General features: G+C 35.9%; 1 protein-coding gene across 3 annotated transcripts; it reads left to right on the top strand.

Moving 5' to 3' along the window:
- Positions 1 to 9,565, top strand: LOC113108710 (sterile alpha motif domain-containing protein 3-like). 3 transcript variants are annotated; one of them, XM_026271996.1, is made up of 7 exons: positions 1 to 228; positions 1,978 to 2,008; positions 4,513 to 4,658; positions 4,918 to 5,928; positions 6,419 to 6,574; positions 7,264 to 7,356; positions 7,726 to 9,565. In XM_026271996.1, the coding sequence occupies exons 4-7, from the start codon at positions 4,930 to 4,932 to the stop codon at positions 8,047 to 8,049; spliced, it is 1,572 nt and encodes a 523-aa protein (XP_026127781.1). In that variant the 5' UTR covers positions 1 to 228; positions 1,978 to 2,008; positions 4,513 to 4,658; positions 4,918 to 4,929; the 3' UTR covers positions 8,050 to 9,565. The 3 variants fall into 3 exon arrangements, 2 of the variants coding, with proteins under 2 accessions (XP_026127781.1, XP_026127780.1); XM_026271995.1 differs by having other exon boundaries at positions 1,978 to 2,025; XR_003292805.1 differs by having other exon boundaries at positions 1,978 to 4,658.
- The last annotated feature ends 12,010 nt before the right edge of the window (positions 9,566 to 21,575 follow it).

Here is a 21,575-nt window from a genome sequence, read left to right as displayed (position 1 = left end):
AAATAAGCAAGTTTCATTGCATTAAATTAATAGTATAACATTTCAAGTCTACAAAATGTCACAGATTCAAACCAACTTAACCAGATCATTTTAAACCTACTAGCGGTTGAAGATTGTCCCAAAGCGCTTTCCGTACTTGCAATTTCGCACATGCATGGGACGACGCATCCATTTTCCACCTGCCCTTGGCAAACTTTTGTAAATCCGTTATCATCCATAAATTATTTGGTAAGTAGAACGTTTTTTTAGTAATATATTTTAGAATTGTACATTTGTGAAATGTTTATTGTGCTTAGACGTCAGTAGTGTAGCCAGAAAAGAGACTCTGGGTGTGCCACATTTATTGTCAGATTACTGTGCAAAATTATGGGTTAGGCCTTGTGTCCGGCTGTCCATCAAGCCGAGTTTTGATTAAAAAAAAAAAAAATTAAGAAAGGAGCTCTAGCTAGCAATGTGCAATCAAAAATTATCTGTTTATATCATAGACGGTTTATATGCGCGGCAAAGATCTCTGGGGAGCTGCTGGGGTCACAGTCAGCTGCTGTTTGCTTGGCAGTCCGAATGTCGGCAGATATATTTGAACAAAATTAATATAAAAAGGAAATTATACATTTTAACATTTTTAGCATTATTGCACTATTGCATTGGATTCTTATTTCTGTGCCACTGGCCCTGAGAGTATGACTTAGAATGTTCAGTGACGTCACAGTACTGCCAGATTCAAACTGCTTTCGCGCGTTGGCTGCAGCTGAGCCAGAGACGGACGCGCTCAGCGCTTGTCATAGATCACAATTAATATGCAGTGTTTTCAACCACATAATGTTTATTTTAGGTTTCATACATTTAAATAAACATAATCACTTGTAAAACAATGCATTGGTAGTTTGTAAAATACACACTGATGTATATGGAACCAGCAAAAACTATCTAATCAAATGTGTTAATTTGCCGACTGCGTTTTATTCATATATCAGACAGACATAGCAGAACAATAAAGTTTAGTCTATTCTTCGTCCAGTTCAACAGCCACTCACTTTCATATATTTCACTAGAAACTGGGGAATTCAAGTGCTGTACGTTAAATCCGGCTGACAGGACTCTGAACTGCAGCGCTCATCTCGTTATAGATCAAGATAATTTATAAAGGTTTTTAAACGAAGAATCGGAATATCAGATAGTTGACATGGTTAGCAAGTTTGTGTATATATTTTAATAAAAAATGAAAAACTAAATAAAACGAATAGCGATACATCTGTTAGTTGTTGTTGTGGCTGCGGTGTGTCACGTGACAATCATTACGCGTCGCCATGGAAACAAGGGGTCAGTTAAAATATTTGAACTTACGCGTGAAAGGGTTGATTTTAAAAATATATATATTTTCTAAGTAAACAACAATAGCCCAAGTTTAGTAAAAAAAATTGAGACTATAAAAAATAATTCTGCATCTATTTTTAGGTGTGCCAGCTGCCACTGTGGGTGGCACAGGCACACCCGTGGCTAAGCCACTGTTAGACGTATACTTTGTTGATAGTTTAAAACGATTTCTTGCTAGCTTAATTAACACAGAATTAGCCTGTATCCTTATCATCGTTAAGTGTTAGAAATGGCCATTAAATTACCGAAATATTAGAATTCTGTGTAGTTAGTTTAGTTTAGTTGTGCTGTAATTTAGCTTTAAACAATGCGCTTTTATTTTTTTTTTTATTGATATTTAACATTAGCCTAATATAACACATGGCTTAGCCATGTTATTTTTTAATGTTTTTTTTTTAGCTCCAGTAGGCTACAGTTTTAAACTAGTATTGTTCTTGTTTTGTTTTTTAAACTCCATTATAGTATTCAATTAGTGCTGCTGTCTGTTATTAAGGCGGGCATACACTGCACCCATCATGAGATGAGCCAGTCAGTGGCTCAAATATAATTGCTATAGATTTGGAAGGGATTCTGTATCATTAACACTTTCATGTCTTTTTTTAGGCTCTGAATGTGGAGGTGCAAACAGTGTCCTGTAAGTGAATCTACAAGGTACCAATTACTAAAACACTATAAATTAATCCATGGCCATTATGGTCAGGGACACTCCAGATATCCATGCACATACTATGAATGCCCATGCTCATTCAGAACATGGAATGCACTTAAAACTCATTTGAGTCGATGTCATGTTGATGTTTTACATTTAAGGACTACAGAACAAGTAATATTGACATGCCCTTTGTGTCCAGGAAGTGAAATAGCATCTAGTACAGATTACTTTTCTCATGTAAACAACCATCTGAGAAGTTATGAAACAGTAACTTGTATGTTTGAAAATTGTTGTTTTCAAACTAATATATATGCTACTTTCAAATCCCATAAGAATAGGAAGCATGCACATTGCACTATAAAAGACTTTAAAGTTGGACTATTGAAAGGATGTGATACAAATGCTGAGCATCAACTATCTAAAAAGCATTCAACTGCTGAAATTGCTTCCGATTTAGATTGCGACAATTTTATTGAACCTGAGGCAGAAAATGAGAACTTGCAAGACACAATAATTAAAAAATTGGCATCAGTCCTTCTGAAATTGGAGACTTTTTCACATGTACCAAGCTCTACAATTGATGAGTTACTGGAAGAGTTGCATTTCATTTTTACCTCTGCTGCAGTGCCTGTATCACACAGTACAGCTTTTGAAATTTTCAATAAGCATAACCTTCAGGTTAATCAGTTAATAATTAATGAACTCATCTTAGCCATTTCTACCAATAATCCTTTGGTAATAGCTATAGCTAAAGGTGGTCCATTAGCCTCAGCCTTCAAACGTAAACAGTACTATAAAGAAAACTTTAAGGTTGTGGAACCTGTTGAGTATGTACTAGAGGCAAGGTCCAATAAAACCTTTCAGTACATTCCCTTACTGAATTCTCTACAGCAGCTACTTGGACGTAAAGATATAGTTGATAAGCTTCTTGATAATCATGCAGTTTCTTCTGCAAATGTAGACCACTATGCGTCTTTTCAGAACGGTGAGTACCACAAAAGAAACCCTTTCTTTTCAGGTGAGGATTTAAGGATTAGTTTATGTTTGTACATCGACGACTTTGAGGTTTGCAATCCGTTGGGAACTTCACGCAAAAAACACAAACTGTGTGCAGTCTACTGGATTTTAGGTAACTTGCCTCCTGGTAGCAGCTCAGTCCTGTCCTCAATCTACCTAGCATTGTTGTGCAAAAGTGATCATGTTAAAGCTTATGGCTACAAAAAAATATTTGAGCCTTTATTGCATGATATAGTGACTTTGGAGCAGCAAGGACTGTTTATTCCACAACTTGGGTCATTTATCAAGGGCACAGTACAATGTGTTGTTGCGGATAATCTGGGGGCTCATGGGCTAGCTGGATTTGTCGAGAGTTTTTCGGGAAAATATTTCTGTCGGTTTTGTACAGCTCAGAATTGTGACATTCAGGGGAACGAAGTGAAATCCGGGGTATTTGAGCGTAGAACCAACGAAGTTCATCAGCTTCACGTAAAGACGGCTCAAGAAAAAGGGGAAAGCTGCTTTGGTGTAAAAACGTCTTGTGTTTTAACTGACAGTCTGTCTCACTTTAATGTGACAAGTGGTTACCCCCCAGATATTGTCCACGATGTGTTTGAGGGCATAGTTCCTGTAGAACTAGCACTGTGCATTAATGTGCTTTTATCGAAGAAGTTCTTCACTCTTGAACACCTTAATAATCTTATCCATTCTTTTCCATATAAAGAGGGGGATAAAACAAACCGCCCTCATTTGCTACCTAAAACTTTTCAAAAGAAACGCACAGTGGGTGGCAATGCCCATGAAAACTGGTGTCTTCTTCGATTACTTCCTTTTATCATTGGTAAACTTGTTCCAACTGATGAACCTGCTTGGCAGGTGATTTTGGATTTAAAGGATATTGCTGAATTGGTAGTTGCCCCTGTTCATTGTCTAGAATCGATTGCATATTTGGAGTGCAAAATCTCAGAGCATCGAGAACGTTATCAGGAACTCTTTCCTGAACAGAAGTTGTTGCCTAAACATCATTTTCTGGAACACTATCCAGAAATGATTAAATGTTTTGGTCCCCTCGTGTCATTATGGACTATGCGGTTTGAGGCCAAACACAGCTTTTTTAAGCAAGTTGTTAGGCATTTAAATAACTTCAGGAACATAACTCTGTCATTAGCTACAAAGCATCAGTTAATGGTTTCCTATAATATGCTTTGTCCTGACAATGAAAAGCCCTCCTTGGATGTTGCGAAAGTTTCAAAAGTCCCCATTGATGTCCTTAATGAGGATGTATTGAACACAATAACCCAGACATACCCTGACATCACTGATGTAAACCTTGCCCAAAGTGTCACTGTTAATGGCATAAACTACAAAAAAGGTATGATAGTTGTGCATGGATCATGTGGCGGTCTTCCAGAATTTTCCGAAATAATTCAGCTGTGCATTATAAAAGATGATTTGATTTTCATTGTTAAAAAACTTAACTCATGGTACAGAGAGCACTATCGAGCTTATGAGTTACATCCAACAAGAGAGCTTGCAGCTGTTGGTTTGAAGGAGCTTGCTGACCAGTGTCCTTTGGCTGACTACAAAGTTGGATCCCTACGAATGGTGACTTTAAAAAGATTTGTACATGTGACAGGTAAACATTTAAAAAAAATTTTTTTTACATTTTTAATTGTATGTGGAGGCTTTACTTTTCTAGTTAATTGGTTAATCATATAATGTTGTGTTGCAAAAGTGTGCTCAAATTCATAATACAATAACGAATTACATGAATTACATTTTATTATTACATAGTGCTATCATAAATAATATGTTAATCGGGGAGAAAAGGAGGCATCTAGGCCTTTTGAGACAAAGGAAATTATTCTTAAAGAAACTTTCCTTTTGTTTTGCAGAATGAATTCAAGATGTCTGCAACTCTGAGAGTCATATTTGGAGTAGACGACGCATCAAAATTAATTCTGCCCAATGGAATACCCAATTCCATAGAGGACCTTAAAGGAGAGATTGTAAGACACTTCGGCCTGTCTGGAAATTTCAGGCTGCAGTATAGAGACATTGATTTTGACAATGAGTTTGTGAACTTAACAGATACTTCAGAAATCAAAGACAAAAGCACAGTTAAAGTTATTAACTTGCCGGATGAGACAATCACACTCACACTCACTAATGTTACGCAAGAGGAAGATGATTTTTTGCTGTCCTCAGCATCAGACACAGACATACTTTCCTCCGCTGAATCTACATCTTCAGGTACCTCCCTTAGATCACAGCCATGGCCCACAAACTTTGAAATACCTCCGTTCAGTTATGAGGTACAGATTCAGTTAGAAAAGGCAAAACAAGCCTTCTGCAGCAGTGGAACTCTTCTTACAACAAGTAACAAACTGAGGTCCGATATACTAGACGGTCTGGCAGCAGAAATCATCAAATACAAAGTTTATCCTTCTAGTACAGAGCTTGATAATGTGGCTCAGGCTCTGATAACAAAGTATCCCTTTTTAAAGGAGAAAGGATCTGTCACTGGCTTTTATGGCTGGAAAATTAGTTTAAAGTACAAAATGGCAAACTACCGCACCAGACTAAGGAGCATTGGCTGCCCCGAGTTGAGCATCAACGCTGTAAAAGAAAAGCAAGGTGCCACGAGTCATGGACCTAACCAGGTTAAGAAGCCACGTAAAGCAGAAGTCAACTATTGTCCTGATTACCCTGCAGGCGAAACTAAAGAGAGCCTCGAGGAAGAAAGGAAAGCACTTATATTGGAGGTGAAAAAGAAGAACAACCAACAGCTAATCAAAAGTAAAATGGAAAGAACCTTTGCCTATAGAAGACAGGAAGTCGTTAAAGATATGCCCTTCATAGCAGAGTTCAAAAACAGATGGCCAGCCCTGTTTTCTGAGAGCCAGGTAAAGTATTATTCATCATCTCTATTTAATTTAAATACGTGGAATTGATGTCTAAATACTGTATTTGGGTATAAAACAAATGAGCACATATTTAATTGACAAAGGTTTGGAGGCAATGTGGTAAGAATCCATGCATGTGGTTGTTCTACTCTATATTACAATGCATATTACACATACATCCATATAAATTGGTTACAGATACATTGAACCACCAACTAAAAACATTTAGCCAAACGCCAACTCATGTTCCCTCTACACCAGGGGTGTCACACTCAAGTTTCAGAGAGGGCCAAAGTTAAGAAATGGTACTGAGTGCCAAACAGTCTCAGTGCTGTCTTATTAATATTATGGACACGCCAGCTCCACTTTTGAGGCAAACTGGATATAATTGTACCACGGCCAGATGTAGCCCACAGAGTTGGAGTGTGATAATTTAAAATATATTTGTTTTAACTTAAGAGACTCATAGTGAATTTGTGTTTTAATACAGGTAAATGCAGAATTCACCCTCATCACCACAGTCCCCCTGTTCTCAACCTTTATGTCCCGACTGGATCATTACTCTAGCCAGCTATTGAGGGTATTCAAAAAGAAGGGGGGAACAGCAAGACGTGATATCGACGTAATCATTGCAGAAATGGACAAGGTATGTGTTTTGGGTGTATTGTGCTCCGACCCCTGGGGGTTTAACATTTATTCTAAACATGATTATTCTTTTTTTTTGTATTATGGTCTTTAACCTTTCTATGGAAAGTTAAATTATTTGCAAATACTACGCTATTTACAAATATGATTTGCTATCCACAAATACAAAATTCTATGATTTGTACAAATAGATGTATTTCTGTAAATGTTTTTAATTTATAAAAAGGATACTTTATATTTTGTGCTCATTTATCATGAAATGTCAATTGTACATCTGCAACTCTGCTTGTGTGAAGTGTTGAATCTGCTTTTCTGAATTGTCTGATGCAATTTTTCATTCGTCCATTCAATTGTTTATTTTAGTTCAAACTGAACAGTACTGCCTCCTTCAAGGTGTCAATGGTATAAGCTTGAGAAACACGAGCTATTTATGTTAAATGTGGCTCACTAAACAGTGAAATTATTTTCTCAAAATGATGTCCTTAAAAGGAATGAGTGTGTATCAGGCAATTGACAAATGCAGATTCAACACCACAAGCTGAACTGCAGATTTACAACTGACATTTCATGAAAATTGCACAAATCAGTTAATTAAAAGCATGGTAGAATAAGGTTGTAATAGATTTGTCAATGTGATAATGACAGCTTCCTCAAATAAAATGTTCAAAATCAGTTGTTGGTTTTCCACAGAATCCCAGTGTTGAAGTACGACGGACATGCATCCTAAAGGCATTGTGCGTCTACTTAAATGAAAAGCCTGACAGCCTTATTAAGGAGTACTGGGTAAGTCGAATTCTTTGTCAATCATAAACAAATTGATACAGAAAATATGTATTTTTTATATTTTAATTTCACAAACCTGTGAATTGAAATGTGTTGTAGGCTCAGAACATGCATGTTATGCTATATTGATTTTTGCCAATGTTGGCAATACATACAATTTTCAAAAAAAATTAATATGATGATTGATCAACCAAAAACATAATGGACAACAATTTATTTCTATGTTAATGTATAACATTTTGTAAAGTTAAGCCAAAGACAAAAAAATAAAAAAGTATTGTGTTCTCTAATTGTAAACTTAACATCTTTTGGGTTTGTTTCTAGTGTCATAGATGCATAATTAATAATGAGTCTCTTTCTTTGTCATAGGCTACTGAGGATATTGGTATTGATGCAATGACGGAAATGGAGAGACTGGCTTTGGGTGTCTACATTGTTCGACATGATGGAGCGGATGCTTCAGATCCACCTGAGGATGTTGGCGTCGTCATTGAAGGCTGCACAGTGCTGCGAGATCTGAGAGAGGTTGCAAATGGATGTGCAGTCCTGTTTGGCTTGATCTACTGTTTAAACTTGAGCTATCCCAAGGAACTGCGATACACTTTCGAATTTCTTCAGAAAGTGTTTATGGAATTGGATGGGAACAAGCTCTCCACTAAAGTGCAGGTCCTCAAAAACAAACTGCATGAGTAGAATCACCTGCACCTGGCTTTAGACACTTTAGTTGTGTTGACTGTTACTTTGTTTTTGGACTGCTGCTAGACAAAATAAAGCTGAGATCAATGATGGTTTGTAATAAGCAGACAGGACTGCAGTTGGTCATTGACTTGCTTGGGGAGGCTCAGTTCTTTGGATTTTGGACTGCTGCTAGACAAAACATCTAGCAATCTAAAGACAATGTTGGTTGTGGTAATTGGCATTTAAACTTCTCTTGTTTTCTGATTTCTTAAGAATCAAAAGATGTGAAATACAACAAACACTGGTTTGTTATAATGAAACCATTTCAAACAATTTAAGGTGAAGATTGTTTTTTGTTACGTAAACATTGCTAAATTTTCTATTTCTCCTGTTGAAGCAAACTATAAAACTTGTACTTTTCATAATGTTCTTGATAAGTCAGCAGGTATGTAAAGTCTGAACATAGGATGTTCTAACGGTGAAGTGAGAATTTTCTGCAGCATAAATCCTCTTGATTGTAAACTTCAGTTAATTTAACCTCCCTCCATATAGAAAACAAGGATTTGCCTCTTTAGTTTTTATTTCAGTAGGCAACACCTGTTAGACATTGTTGACGTCATAGTTCAGATTTACTAGAAAGCTATAATGGGATTGAACATTATCGGATGGTGGAAGATTCACGAACAAGTTTTATATTTTAGAATTTTTTTAATATATATTGGTCTATTCTTTGCACATCTTTTTTTTTTTTTTTTTTTGAATTCATCTTTTTGATGGGAATTGAAACGTGAAGTGCTAAAGTCTACTGAGGCCTCAAGGTAAAAAAAAAGTTATTTGTTTAAAAATATATTTTGTTCTTGGCAGGAGTTTGGTTTTCAAAATTTAAACTAAAATGGAATGGTTAAATATATTAGGCTACTGCATATACATGATTATTTAGGCTCATTGTTTCTGACCGTTTAAAAAAAAAAAGTCTCATTGTCCCAATGCCAATGATGTATTTTGTGATCAAATTTGATGAGACACATCAAACGAAATCTGGCACATAGTGGACATGCAGTGCAAATCATCATTTTTCCATTTATTTGAAAGTCATGTTAGTCCGAGTTGTCAAATTGTTTTTTTTTTCCTTGAGAAAAGTTTATAGTTAAATGAGTTTATTAAGCTAAAAAACTAAGGATTTGCCTCTATTTTTTTATTGCAGCAGGCAATACATGTTAAACATTCTTGATGTTGTCAAAGTTCAGATTCACTTTTGGGACTATAAAGCTATAATGGGATTTAACATTATCAGATAGTGAAAGAGATTCACAAACAAGTTTTATATTTTTGATTTATTTATTTTGGTCTATTTGCGTTTTATACGTGGATTTATGTTGGTGTCTTCAATTGTATTAGTACAATTTGTATTCGTATATAAGTTTTGCTTATATATTTGTAATAATTGTATCAGTCATGATAATCCCAGATATAGTAATGTACCTTACTTTTTGACTTCTACTTCAAAACCCAAAGTGAATAAAGTTAATTAAAGTGACTTGAGTAGTTTTTTTTTTTTTTTTTTTTTTTAAACCGGGCAAGTATAATCAACTCAAATGGATAACATTAGCAAAGCTTATTTCTGTTTAGTTAATTGAACTTAAACCGGTAATGTTAGTTCAAGCTATAGTCATTAAATTCAAGACAATAATTTACATTTATTCAAAATAATTGTGTAATGTACCATTTAATTAACACCGTTATGAACGATTTACTTAAAACATTATGTTACAATTAATTGTATATTACCTTTTCCATTTAAGCAACTAAGTTTTGTGGGACCGGTTGACATAACTTTATTAATTAAATACAACATTTCATTTCTTAGAGTGTTCTGATCATCTCTCAAATATATAGTTTTAGAAATCTTGGTCCTGGAGAGACTGTCCCTGCCATTACAGAACTGAAAAAGGCTTCAGATAATGAAAAATGACTATAATAACAATAATCCTAATAATAGTGTGCTGCTTACGTTGTTGTTGATTACGTAGGTCAGTAAATCACGTAAATGCTCACTCTAACAATGCACTCGTCCATAATTGTTGTCAGATTGTTAATGCATTAGTCACCATTTGAATGCACATAATCAAGGATAAAATTACAGATACTCTTTCTGAAATAAGGAGTTTTAACCGCAGTGACCCGGCACGTGTCTAGTTTGCAGTAGCAGACATGATTCATTGTTGTAAGCAAATCATGTGCACAGCTAAATAGCAATCACTTAACATGATTTCAATAAAACGCAGGAAGAGCTCCGAACAGAATTACGTGCAATTGAGTAATGATAATGGCTTTGCATTACAATTTACATGTATTGATTTAGCAAATGCTTTTATCCAAAGTGACATGAGTGGACTGCAACATAAGCAATTCCTTCATACAAAGCCTACCTGTTTTTCTTGCACTTTAATAGCTGAACATCTTTCAAGTGTGTATGCAATGGCTTCAGAGAGGCTGGGACAAGTGTAGTGGGATGAGGAAATCTCCTGCTTACATTAACAACTACCAACTATTTTATTTATTTATTTATTTTTTTTTAGAAAGCCAGAGATTACCTTCTGTTGAGGAGCTCTATTATATATGGAAAGCATGTAGAGCACTTCTCAGCAGATTGTATTTTTCCAAATGAAAAGTGATGTGTACACACAAATCGTACTCAAGTTATGTTCATCCCTGCAAGAAAACCTTACGTTTCATCAAGGGTGAATTTAGAGCGGCGGGAAAGCTACAATGATTCAAGCATTCCTGCATTGCCACATGAAGCCTTTTTATAGATTGACACACTTCCAAGCATCCTCTGTTTACTGCAGTCAACCGTCAAAGAAAATGAATAATTCATGAAAATTCCACTATAACGGCAGGAATTCACGTGAAGTCAAAAGCTCTTGTCAAAGTCTTTCCTCAGCAATCCTCTTGGAGAATATTTGATGAGGACTCATTACTGTCAGTGGTTAGTCATTTTCTGACCTTGTCTGATGAGGTCTGGCTCTCCATTTGCATTCGGTAGGTTAATGTGCATGGTTTTATATTAATGAGAGATTCACATGGGATCAGGAAATCGAGCTCTCTAGATCAGTTTCTGTTGTTTATTTGTGTTTATTAACTTCCTCAAAAAATATCGCTTTCAACAGACTTGAAAATCAGCTTTAACCCATTTATGATCATGATATCATACTTTTAAATATTCATTGACCTAGAGACAGTCTTGTTTTGCCCCCTTCCCCTGAATGAAAAAGAATAATAGAACATGTACATGCCATCTTGGGTCATGTGGGTGACTTTAGTTGATGGATGCGTTTATCGCCCTGCATGGGTCACCAGTGTCTCGACCCTTTTCTGCTCAGCTGGAGAATATTTCAAAGACAGCTTACGGCAGTGTTTTAGGTAGAGCTCACCAAATAATACGTTTAAACTACGATAAATAGATGGTTGGTTTTCAGTTCTCACGTCATAAAAATTGCACTCTGTGATTTTTTGGTTCCACTTTATATTAAGTGGTCTTAACTACTATGTACTCACATCAAATATATGCACAATGTACTTATTGTGTTCATATTTCATTGCAAAACACTTTTGCTGCTATTGAGGTTGGATAAGGGTAAGTTAAGGTGTAAGGGATGGGGCAACTTGGTAATTATAAATGTAATTACAGAAATTCATTACAGATGTAATTACATGCAGGTATTTTAAAAATATAAGTGCAATGTAAAAACATGTATGTACACAATAAGTGCATTGTACCAAATGATTAAATAAAATGTAAGTAAATGATAGTTAAGGCCACTTAATATAAAGTGGGACCCATTTTCTCCTTTCGTTGACCTGAGGTCAGTGCATTAGCAGAAGGGAAATAGAATCTAGTCCCATTTGAAACAGTGGAGAGCATTTTCTGTTGTGTTGAACAAAAGGTAAAAAAAAAAAAAAAAAACTCATAAAAGTGTATTATTTGTACTATTTTAGTTTTAAACAGATAATATTATACTATTTGTAATGATACTGCATTTGGTGTTTTGATATTGATAATCATTTAATAGAATGATTATCTAACTTTGTAATTATGTTAGACTTTTTTATTAAAACATCTTAGAAGTTCCAGATATTAATTAACACACACACACACACACACACACACACACACACACACTTAATAAAAAGTAAAACGTTTTATTGTGAAATAATATTGCAATTTAAAATAACTTTTTCCAATTTAATGTTTTAAAATGTAATTTATTCATGTGACAACAGCTGAATTTTCTGCAGCCATTTCTCCAGTCTTCAGTGTCACATGATCATTCAGAAACCATGTATATATATAATAAACATTTATCTAAATAGCTATTAAATATTTGATTTAGTAAAACACTTTGTAAGTAAAGATATACAGGTGCTTCTCAATTTATGTTGAGGAAAGGTTCATTTAATTCAGTAATTCAATTCAAATTGTGAAACTTATGTATTAAATAAATTGAATGCACACAGACTGAAGTAAGTTTTTTTTTTTTTTGTGATGATTTTGGCTCACATTTAACAAAAACCCACCAATTCACTATCCTCAACAAATTAGAATACTTCATAAAACCAATACAATTTTTTTTTAGTGAATTGATGGCCTTCTGGAAAGGATGTTAATTTATTGTACACGTATTCAATACTTGGCAGGGGTTCCTTTTGCTTTAATTACTGTGCGTGGCATGGAGGGGATCAGTTTGTGGATTCCTCTTTGCCTTTGTGGCTCCCTTCTCCTTCACTGGTAAGCCTCAGCAGCAATTACAATTTGTTCCCCACCCCAAAAGTATGAATGTGTTCTAGAATTAGTTTTAAAACTTGAAATAAAGTTTGTTGTTTCTTTTAAAAATTGAACCTCGTCTCTGGCTGAATTGTATACGTACATGTGTGTCCTTGAGTGATAAGTAACATTGCAATTAGGAAATAAATAACATCATTCTCTGGGTGAGAGTCCCAGGGTGGCGTAGTTGGTGTTTTTGGGGCAGGTTCCACCTAGACTATAACCTCCTGTCTTGTCAGCTCTCCGCATTGTCCCATTGTAAAGGATGTCAACGATTGTCAGAGACCATTTTGAAGGCTTTGGAAACTTTTGCAGGTGTTTTGAGTTGATTAGCTTGGCATGTCATCATATTCTAATTTGTTGAGATCATTAATTGTTTTTTTTTTTGTTTTGTTTTTTTTTTTTATTTGAGCCAAAATCATAACAATTAAAAGAACAAAAGACTCAGACTATTTCAGTCTGTGTGCATTGAATTTATTTAATACATGAGTTTCACAATTTGAGTTGAAATACTGAAATAAATGAACTTTTCCTCAACATTCTAAATTATTGAGAAGCACCTGTAGACATTTGAGAAGATGCCTTCAAAATCAACTTAGTTTAAACGGGTATGATTCCTGTGCTCTTGGTCTTGCTTTTATCTAGCCATGAGAGAGAGAGAGAGAGAGAGAGAGAGAGAGAGAGAGAGAGAGAAACAAAAAAGCTGCATGCTCCTGGAGTTAGAAGAAGATCATTTTGTTATGTGAAGCTCTGCAGGTGAAGGAGCTCAATAAAGAAAGAGAGAGGGAAGCGGCGGTTGAGTTAGCGAGTTAGCATGTTGTGTCTCCATACTCCTGTCTGTTTTTGTGTGGGGAACACGACTTGCTCAAAGGGTAGAAAGGCTTCAGAGGAGAGCTGAGCGACCTGCTGCCAAGACCCAGAGGCTTCAGATCAATGAGCACACAGCTTCTGGCAGTCTCACTCAACAACAGGCTAAGAGTAGAGCTTCGAAGAAATAACCACAGGCAGTCGAAGAACAAAGAAGGGAAATGCATTTAAGGAGAGTTGTGATTCACCACTTGTTCGAATATGGATATGGAAATGAAATGAAAACTTGGCTTTCTGTAGAATACAGGTGTTTCTTTACAGCTTCATGTAAATATACTGCATGAAATGCACAGCCGAGGGACAAGTGCTACTGTATAGGTTTTATGAAAGAGAGAAATCAACGGAGTTGTGTTTACAGACTTCTTATGTAAAATCACACAGAGTCCTGGAGAGACAGTGCTTCCAGACACACTTTATGTGAGGTCCAAGCTCTCTCACTTCTGTAGAGGGTTTGAAATCTCTATGAAGGTAAATGTAGCAATGTAAATTTAATTCTGCTTCAAATCGATTTTTGTATGTAAAACTTAGCAGTTGTCCTGCAGAGATCCTGTGCATGACATTTTTTTTATCAGTAGCATACTAGACAGCAACATAGTGTTGTCCCAGATCCGGCCCACATCTGGCCGGCGTGAAATCCATGCGGGCCAGATGTGGGCCAGATGTGGGCCGGATCTGGGCCGACAGTGGTTGCTGTCTGGGATGTGTTCAAAGATGTTCTATACCAGTCATATGGTTTGAGTTTATTTATGGTTTACAAGTTGTTGTGTGTACATACACTGCAAGAAAGTCGTTTGTAGAAAACAAGATAATTTCATACAACTTAACAAATATTTTGGGATGTGGGAAGATTTGCATAATGCCTCCCAAATGTTCACACAAAGAAAGAAGGTGTTACTTTTTATTTTCTCTGTTGCCAACGGCGCCATGTCGTGGAGTCACTGTGTTGTATTTATGTAGGTTGTATTTACAACACTGTTCAAAAACAGCTAAATCCAAATATTCAGATGTGTGCAGTGCATTTTACGGAGGCTGAGGACCGTTTCCTGTGAGAGTAGCCTACAATGCCAGTGCCTGATTCTATAAAGTGGGGCCAGTCCAACTTTGCAAGGATAGTCTGGCTCTTCTGACTCTCAGTCTGTTAGTACACTTTATATGTAAAGGATTTGCCACTGATGATTCAAACGTGAGTTTTCAGCAGTGTACAGTAGTGTAGTGTGTAGAATAGTACTTTGTTGTTTCTACGATCACAAATGCAGACATGGTTTATGTTTACGCAGTGCAATACACGATGCAATGCATAAAAAGACAGTATAAGTCATTATGATCAGTAATTATGTCCCACTGGATGCAACAAATGCCTTGATTATAATTGGTTTTATTGGTTTTGTCCTGTCCGCTGGGACACATGGCATCACAGTATGGTAAGGGCGTAAAATTTCCATGACATGCTTGAGGTATTCAGCCAATCACAATGCACTGGATAGCTGGCCAATCAGAGCATACCTCGCTCTTTAAAGAACTATGAGTTTTGTAAAAATCGATGCATTTCAGAAAGGTGGGGCATAGAGGAGCAACAATAATGCACAGTATGTGGAAAAACTAACGTTTTTTAACCTTAAACTGCATAAACACATTGTATTACACCAAATACACAAAATAATGTTCTTTTTAGCAACATCATATGATCCCTTTAACATTGTGTTGCACTAACACATACACTTTCAATTATTTTTTTTTCCCCTGGATAAATGCATTATTCTCTAATTTAGTGGTATTGCATATTTGGGGAAGTCGTGGCCTAATGGTTAGAGTGTCAGACTCCCAATCGAAGGGTTGTGAGTTCTCGTCTCGGGCTGGACGGAATTGTGGGTGGCGGTAGTGCATGAACAGCTCTCTCTCCACCTTCAACACCACGACTTAGGTGCCCTTGAGCAAGGCATCAAACCCCCAACTGCTCCCTGGGCGCCACAGCATAAATGGCTGCCCACTGCTCCGGGTGTGGGTGTGTGTGTGTGTGTGTGTGTTCACTGCTTTGTGTGTGTGCATTTCGGATGGGTTAAATGCAGAGCACAAATTCTGAGTATGGTCACTATACTTGGCTGAATGTCACTTTCACTTCACTATTAATATTTTCTTTTTTAAATCTTATTTTTGTGGCAATCATCAAAGCACATATTAAATCTGAGCTCATATGCATGTGCCTGTACCTCCTACAGTGATTTTTAATGAGACTGGACATATAAACATTAAAACAGAAGTATCGAATCATCATGGCAGCACTCATTGGTTGTTCAGGAAAAAGGTGGATACAATTATAGATTTCTCATGGTTTATAGAAAAAGACATCACAAACAACTGTCTAAAATGCCAAAATAACAAGTCAGAAATTACATAGAAGATGTGAGAACAGTTCTTTCTGATCTCTCTCCATGTGACTAAGCAGGAAGTCAAGAGCACCGGATCCTGATGACCTAATTCTTCAGGATTGCCACATTAACTGATTCCAACTCACAGTCCTGATGAAAAAATCACCATTTAAACACTTCTGTTCCCCGAACACCACAGAACATCACAGACTCTTTCTCAGAGATCGCCTGATGTATCAGTCTGTATTCTCTTCTCAGCAAATCACATCTTCTGACATCTGTAATGAAGGCCTCTCTTGGCCTTTTTCACTGGCCATTCTAGCACCTGTCATGTCCAAGTTGGTCACAGTGTCAACAATGTCAATGTAAAATTAAATCTCATATGAACAAAGCTGGTTCCTTGAGAGCTATAGTCTCAGCCCATGTATCTTCTGCAAATTATATATTTCTTTAATTTTACACAATTAATTTTTATATGTTTTGAAGTTTAATTGTAAAATGGTCTTTGCATAATTTATTAACATTACATTTTTACGTTTAATGTTTACTTTTTTTTTTTCTTAATCGATTGATTGGCTATAATAAAGTTAATCAGAACACGGTGGATGGCATGTTTATGCTTGTAGAAATCTCTGGGGAAGTTCCTCCAGATGTCCACTTCTGGTTCTCTGACTGCTCTGTTTCATGGAAATAGACTCTTATTTATTATTTGGCATTTGCTGAGGAGGTTTGTTTACGGTCATCAGTGAAATGGGTGCCAGCTGGGATGGTGTGAGCACAGAAGGGATTTACAAACTGGCCAATATCTTGAACCGTGAGTTAATTCATAAAAAAATTGAAATGGCAAAATGTTTGATTGGCATCTTGTAATAGAGTTACAAGTAAGGGAAATGGAAAGGACAACAGACATGCATGGATCAAAATCACAGAACCGCAGCTGTGACAGGCAATTTTAATTGCATTGTTCACTTCTTAGATGAAGCAATTAAAATCATGATGTAACAGGAATATTGCAGAATAATTTCTTGACTTACTTGGTTCCTGTGAGTTTTTAACACAGTAGTCAAGACCATTCATAATTTCTTTCGGCAATTAAAAATTAAGTCATTTTTTAAATATTTCCTATCACATCCTAAAATTCAGTTTAGTCATAATGAGTCCCCACTCTTTTACAACAGAGAGAGATAACTATTTCACTTTTTTGTATTTGCAGATTTCCTCTTTGCATATTTATGGGATTTAGATAACTAGCCTTTTTTGTTCCTGTCACAACATCTGTTTTATAACATACCTGATTATTTTTTCCTCTCAGATTTTAGAATTGGGAGGTATTATCCACTCTGTAGAAGGTGCGTATTGTACATTTTTCAAAGAGAGGACAATCAGTGCATCTTCAAGTCTTAGAGCATCCAATTTGAACATATTAATAACGGACAAAAGGCACCTAAACATTAGCATACTGAATGGGGACACTGTATCAGCCTGGTTGTGTCTTGTTTCCATAGATTTTATTGTTTGGTAGCAGTCTGAAGTCTGCAATATATTTCATATGGATGTAATGGATTCGATGGAAAAGATAATGCATTAAACAAAAGGCGAGATTTGTTAGGAATGTAATTGAGTAATCTGACATGGATTTATCTCTGTTAGCCACTTGCTTTGACATTAATTCATTCAATGAAAAGCATTGAAGTTGGTTTTTGAAGATGTTATAACTTTTGTCAATTGAAGCTAGAATCTCTTTCACATTTATTTATCATTCACATTTTATCTTAAAGTAGTAGTGAATTTGTGCAGATTGAGAAAATTTCAAATCTTCAGATGATTCACTGACTGGAAAGGAAACAGATTGTTAAAACAAGAGGTATTGTGTCTCAGTGTTTATATTTATATATAAGATAAAAAGCACTCACAGATGATGATGATGATGATGAAATGAGTGACAAACTGTTCATGATTATATTTTTGGAGCAACAATTAAAAAGAAGAAAATGACATTTGTGTCAGCTGAGCTGTCAACAAGTGAAGACACTGTCTGATTTAGTTCTGCAGTTTACTTAGAAGGAAGTTTAATGTTATTTTAGTTTTCAGATGATTTCCCAATATCTATAATTGCTACATACATGCCTGAATAATAAACAAAGACTGAATGACTAAGGTCACAAATTTGAGTTTACTTTTCACATTCATGCTATATTTTTTCTTCACACCATTAGAGTGCTGTTACATGTATAAACGAGCGCTTTCAATCGATTAAAAAAAAAAAAAAGTATTGATCAATTGATCACGATTAATCCCACGTAACATTAAACTTTTTAAATCTACTTTTTATGTTGAAATAATTTGACATTCAATCCTCAAAATATTGTAAAAACATTTTTTAATGTGTTTAAAAGCATTTTTTTGTCTGAATTTATCACTGAGTACTACTGATTTCTAGTTTTTTTCCCCCTAATATCTAACATTGACTATTCTGTAATGTTGACTATACTAACATTACAGTATAACTGAGAGCTATCAATTTTAACATTTATTATGTTACTTAAAACAATATTTACATAAATCCAGTTTAATAAATGTTATTTTCCTTCAGCAAGTATAGGAAATACACAGAAATTGCATTAAGTTTTTAAACACTACATTCTAAATTAAATATAGATGAATCCTTAAAGCTACAAAAGTTACTGATTTCCTGTTTTGTTCTATGTTTAACAGACATTACTCCAGCTGGTTTATTACGTTTTTTGGCTGCTATTAAGAGCTGCCGCTGCTGAACGACACAGACCTGCATGCATGTTCATAGTTTCATTTATGCTATAATAAGAAATGATACAGGCTACAGGGAACACCACCTTATTTGTGCATGCACTTGATACGACCATAGTATAATGGTTGAAAGGACAGGAAAATACATTTTTACTGATGTGGCCTGACAACATCTCATCTGTCTGCTATTCACCGATGTTTTACTGAAGCTCCCTTGTCACCTGTACCTTTTCTGTGCTCGTTTAGTGCTTAACCTGGTACTGAGGCGAAGTGAACTGCACATCTGGAAAGTCTCCTGCTCGTTGTCACGGATGAGACAGGAGGCAGACAAGGTGGTAAGTCTAATAGCTTTATTAACAGAATGCTCCGAACCAGATGGAGAATATGAGAGCGAACAGGAAGATAAGAACCAATATTGACTTAACTGAAGAGTCTCTGATCACAGGAAGTGGGTTAGGGATCACCGAAGGAGGACTGAAGACAGAGGAAGACTGGCCGATCTTTGGGAGATTACTGACGGGTCGCGGATTCTCAGGTGAGTGTAGAAATAGAGTCTGTATGCCATGAGATGACGAGACCAGACAAAGACTGAAGGGTGAGAGTGGGTATATAAAGCTGAGCAGTGATGAAGGATAGCAGATGATGGTGATGAGGATGAAGAGATGCAAGTGATGATAATTAATATTCAGGGGATAATGAGCGAGTGGGAGGAGGGAGTGATGATGAGGACGGTGTTGATGGTGGAATCCTGACACTCGTGTGGTTGTAAAGACATTCTGCACCTAACTAAAACACAGTTTTTGTCAGGAAAAACGAGTCAGAGGCAGCAGTTGTGAGTGTGGTGGCCAACCCCTTGCATCAGCTAAGTTAAATATTATTAATGACATTAAACTGTAAAAATTAATTGCCTTCTAATTTTTTTTATTAATTAATTGTTTTTACAGCACTAATATAAACCTAAAATATAATATAAAATATAATTATTATTTGTGATTGTGTGAAAATTGGGGAAAAATTTGTAAATCCCGTGGCGAAACATAGAAACAAAATAGAGACATCATTAGCATAGCTGCTGATCCAACAAAGTAAAATTAGTTTAACCCAAGCTAATGAATAAAAATGCACCTTTGATCAGATGCAAACTACACTCACAATTTAAAAGATACATTATTCTAATGCTTGGCGAAAGAGATGTGTTTTTAATCTAGATTTAAACAGAGAGAGTGTGTCTGAACCCTGAACATTATCAGGAAGGCTATTCCAGAGTTTGGGAGCCAAATGTGAGAAAGCTTATATTGTTTATTGACGATGCAGGACAACCACCTAGAAGTGCATTACAATAGTCCAGTCTAGAGGTCATGAATGCATGAACTAGCTTTTCTGCATCAGAAACAGATAACATGTTTCGTAGCTTGGCAATGTTTCTAAGATGGAAGAATGCAGTTTTTGTAACATTGTAAATATGATTTTCAAAAGACAAATTGCTGTCTAATCTAACACCCAGATTTCTGACTGTAGAGGAAGTAACAGTACATCCGTCTAGTTGCAGAATGACATTGATTGTCATTTTATGAAATCCGAGAGCTTCCTGGGAACATTTCATTTACAAGTCATTTACAAGGGAAAAATGATGCTTTTGAACGTTAGCATCGCACATATCCAGCTTCATATCTATGGGTTTTCATAGGTGTTCGGTTTGTTCGGTAACTCCCAGAGCAAGGAGACGTACTATTCGAGGTGAGGAGCTACGGTTCAAATCTCAAGTAAAAATGGTTCGACAAAGCAGCTTAAATCTGCATATAAGGAAGTTAAGATGACATGGTTGCATCAGCAAATGTGTTTTTATATCAGTTTTGTATTTGTTAACAGTATCGGGTAGGTTTTGGGTTGAGTTTGCACTAGGACATATTTCCAACATGACAGAGCAATAACTTTTAGCGACGGTCCCCAGACATTTGAAATCTGAACCACTGTAATACGTACCAGAAGCAACATAATAAAAACATGGCAATATGTAACTATTTCAACGTCATAAAAACATGCCAGTGTTCACGAACTGAACCAGTGTTTTAGCACCACTCAATGGACATTGCTCTTTGAAACTACGTTGAAACGTACAACAAGGTACGTAAAAAATGGTGTTGCATAAAAAGTGCACAGTGATCACACCTATACTCAAAAACTTGCCAATATGGTGTTTGAGCGGACCTAGATTTTAAAGACACTGGATTTCACTATGTGTTATTGACAGACCAATAAAACACTGGGAAATCGGTGCTATGCTATGCACAGATTTAGAAGATGCCTGTGTAGTGCATTTTGAATCATTATTTAAATTGGATTCTGTTTTTGGAACGTGGTGTGGGACTGCAGAACTATCAAAGCCAAGGGCAACAAAGGATTATTTTAAGCTTCAGTCATACATAATTTCTAAATAACTTCTATTCAAGCCTCAAAGTGGCCAGGCTGATACTAACTATTTATATAGAGTGTGCAAGATATATTTATGTTAATAAAGTACATTATTCTTATATCGTTTTTATACAAATATGTTTTTATGGCCATTTATTGCACAGAAATAAGCATTATCCTTGTAGTAGCATTTTTTCTTCTTCTTCTTTCTGATGTACTTCTATTTGTGTAGATGACCTCTTGGCCTTTGCAGTCTCTTTGTTCTTATCTGTTCAAGCATTGAGCATCTCCATGGTTATGAGCCT

The sequence above is a fragment of the Carassius auratus genome, chromosome 9 (genome assembly GCF_003368295.1).
Source record: "Carassius auratus strain Wakin chromosome 9, ASM336829v1, whole genome shotgun sequence".
Lineage (NCBI taxonomy): Eukaryota > Metazoa > Chordata > Actinopteri > Cypriniformes > Cyprinidae > Carassius > Carassius auratus.
The sequence above is the reverse complement of the archived record's forward strand: the minus strand, read 5'-3'. Positions and strand labels throughout refer to the sequence as shown.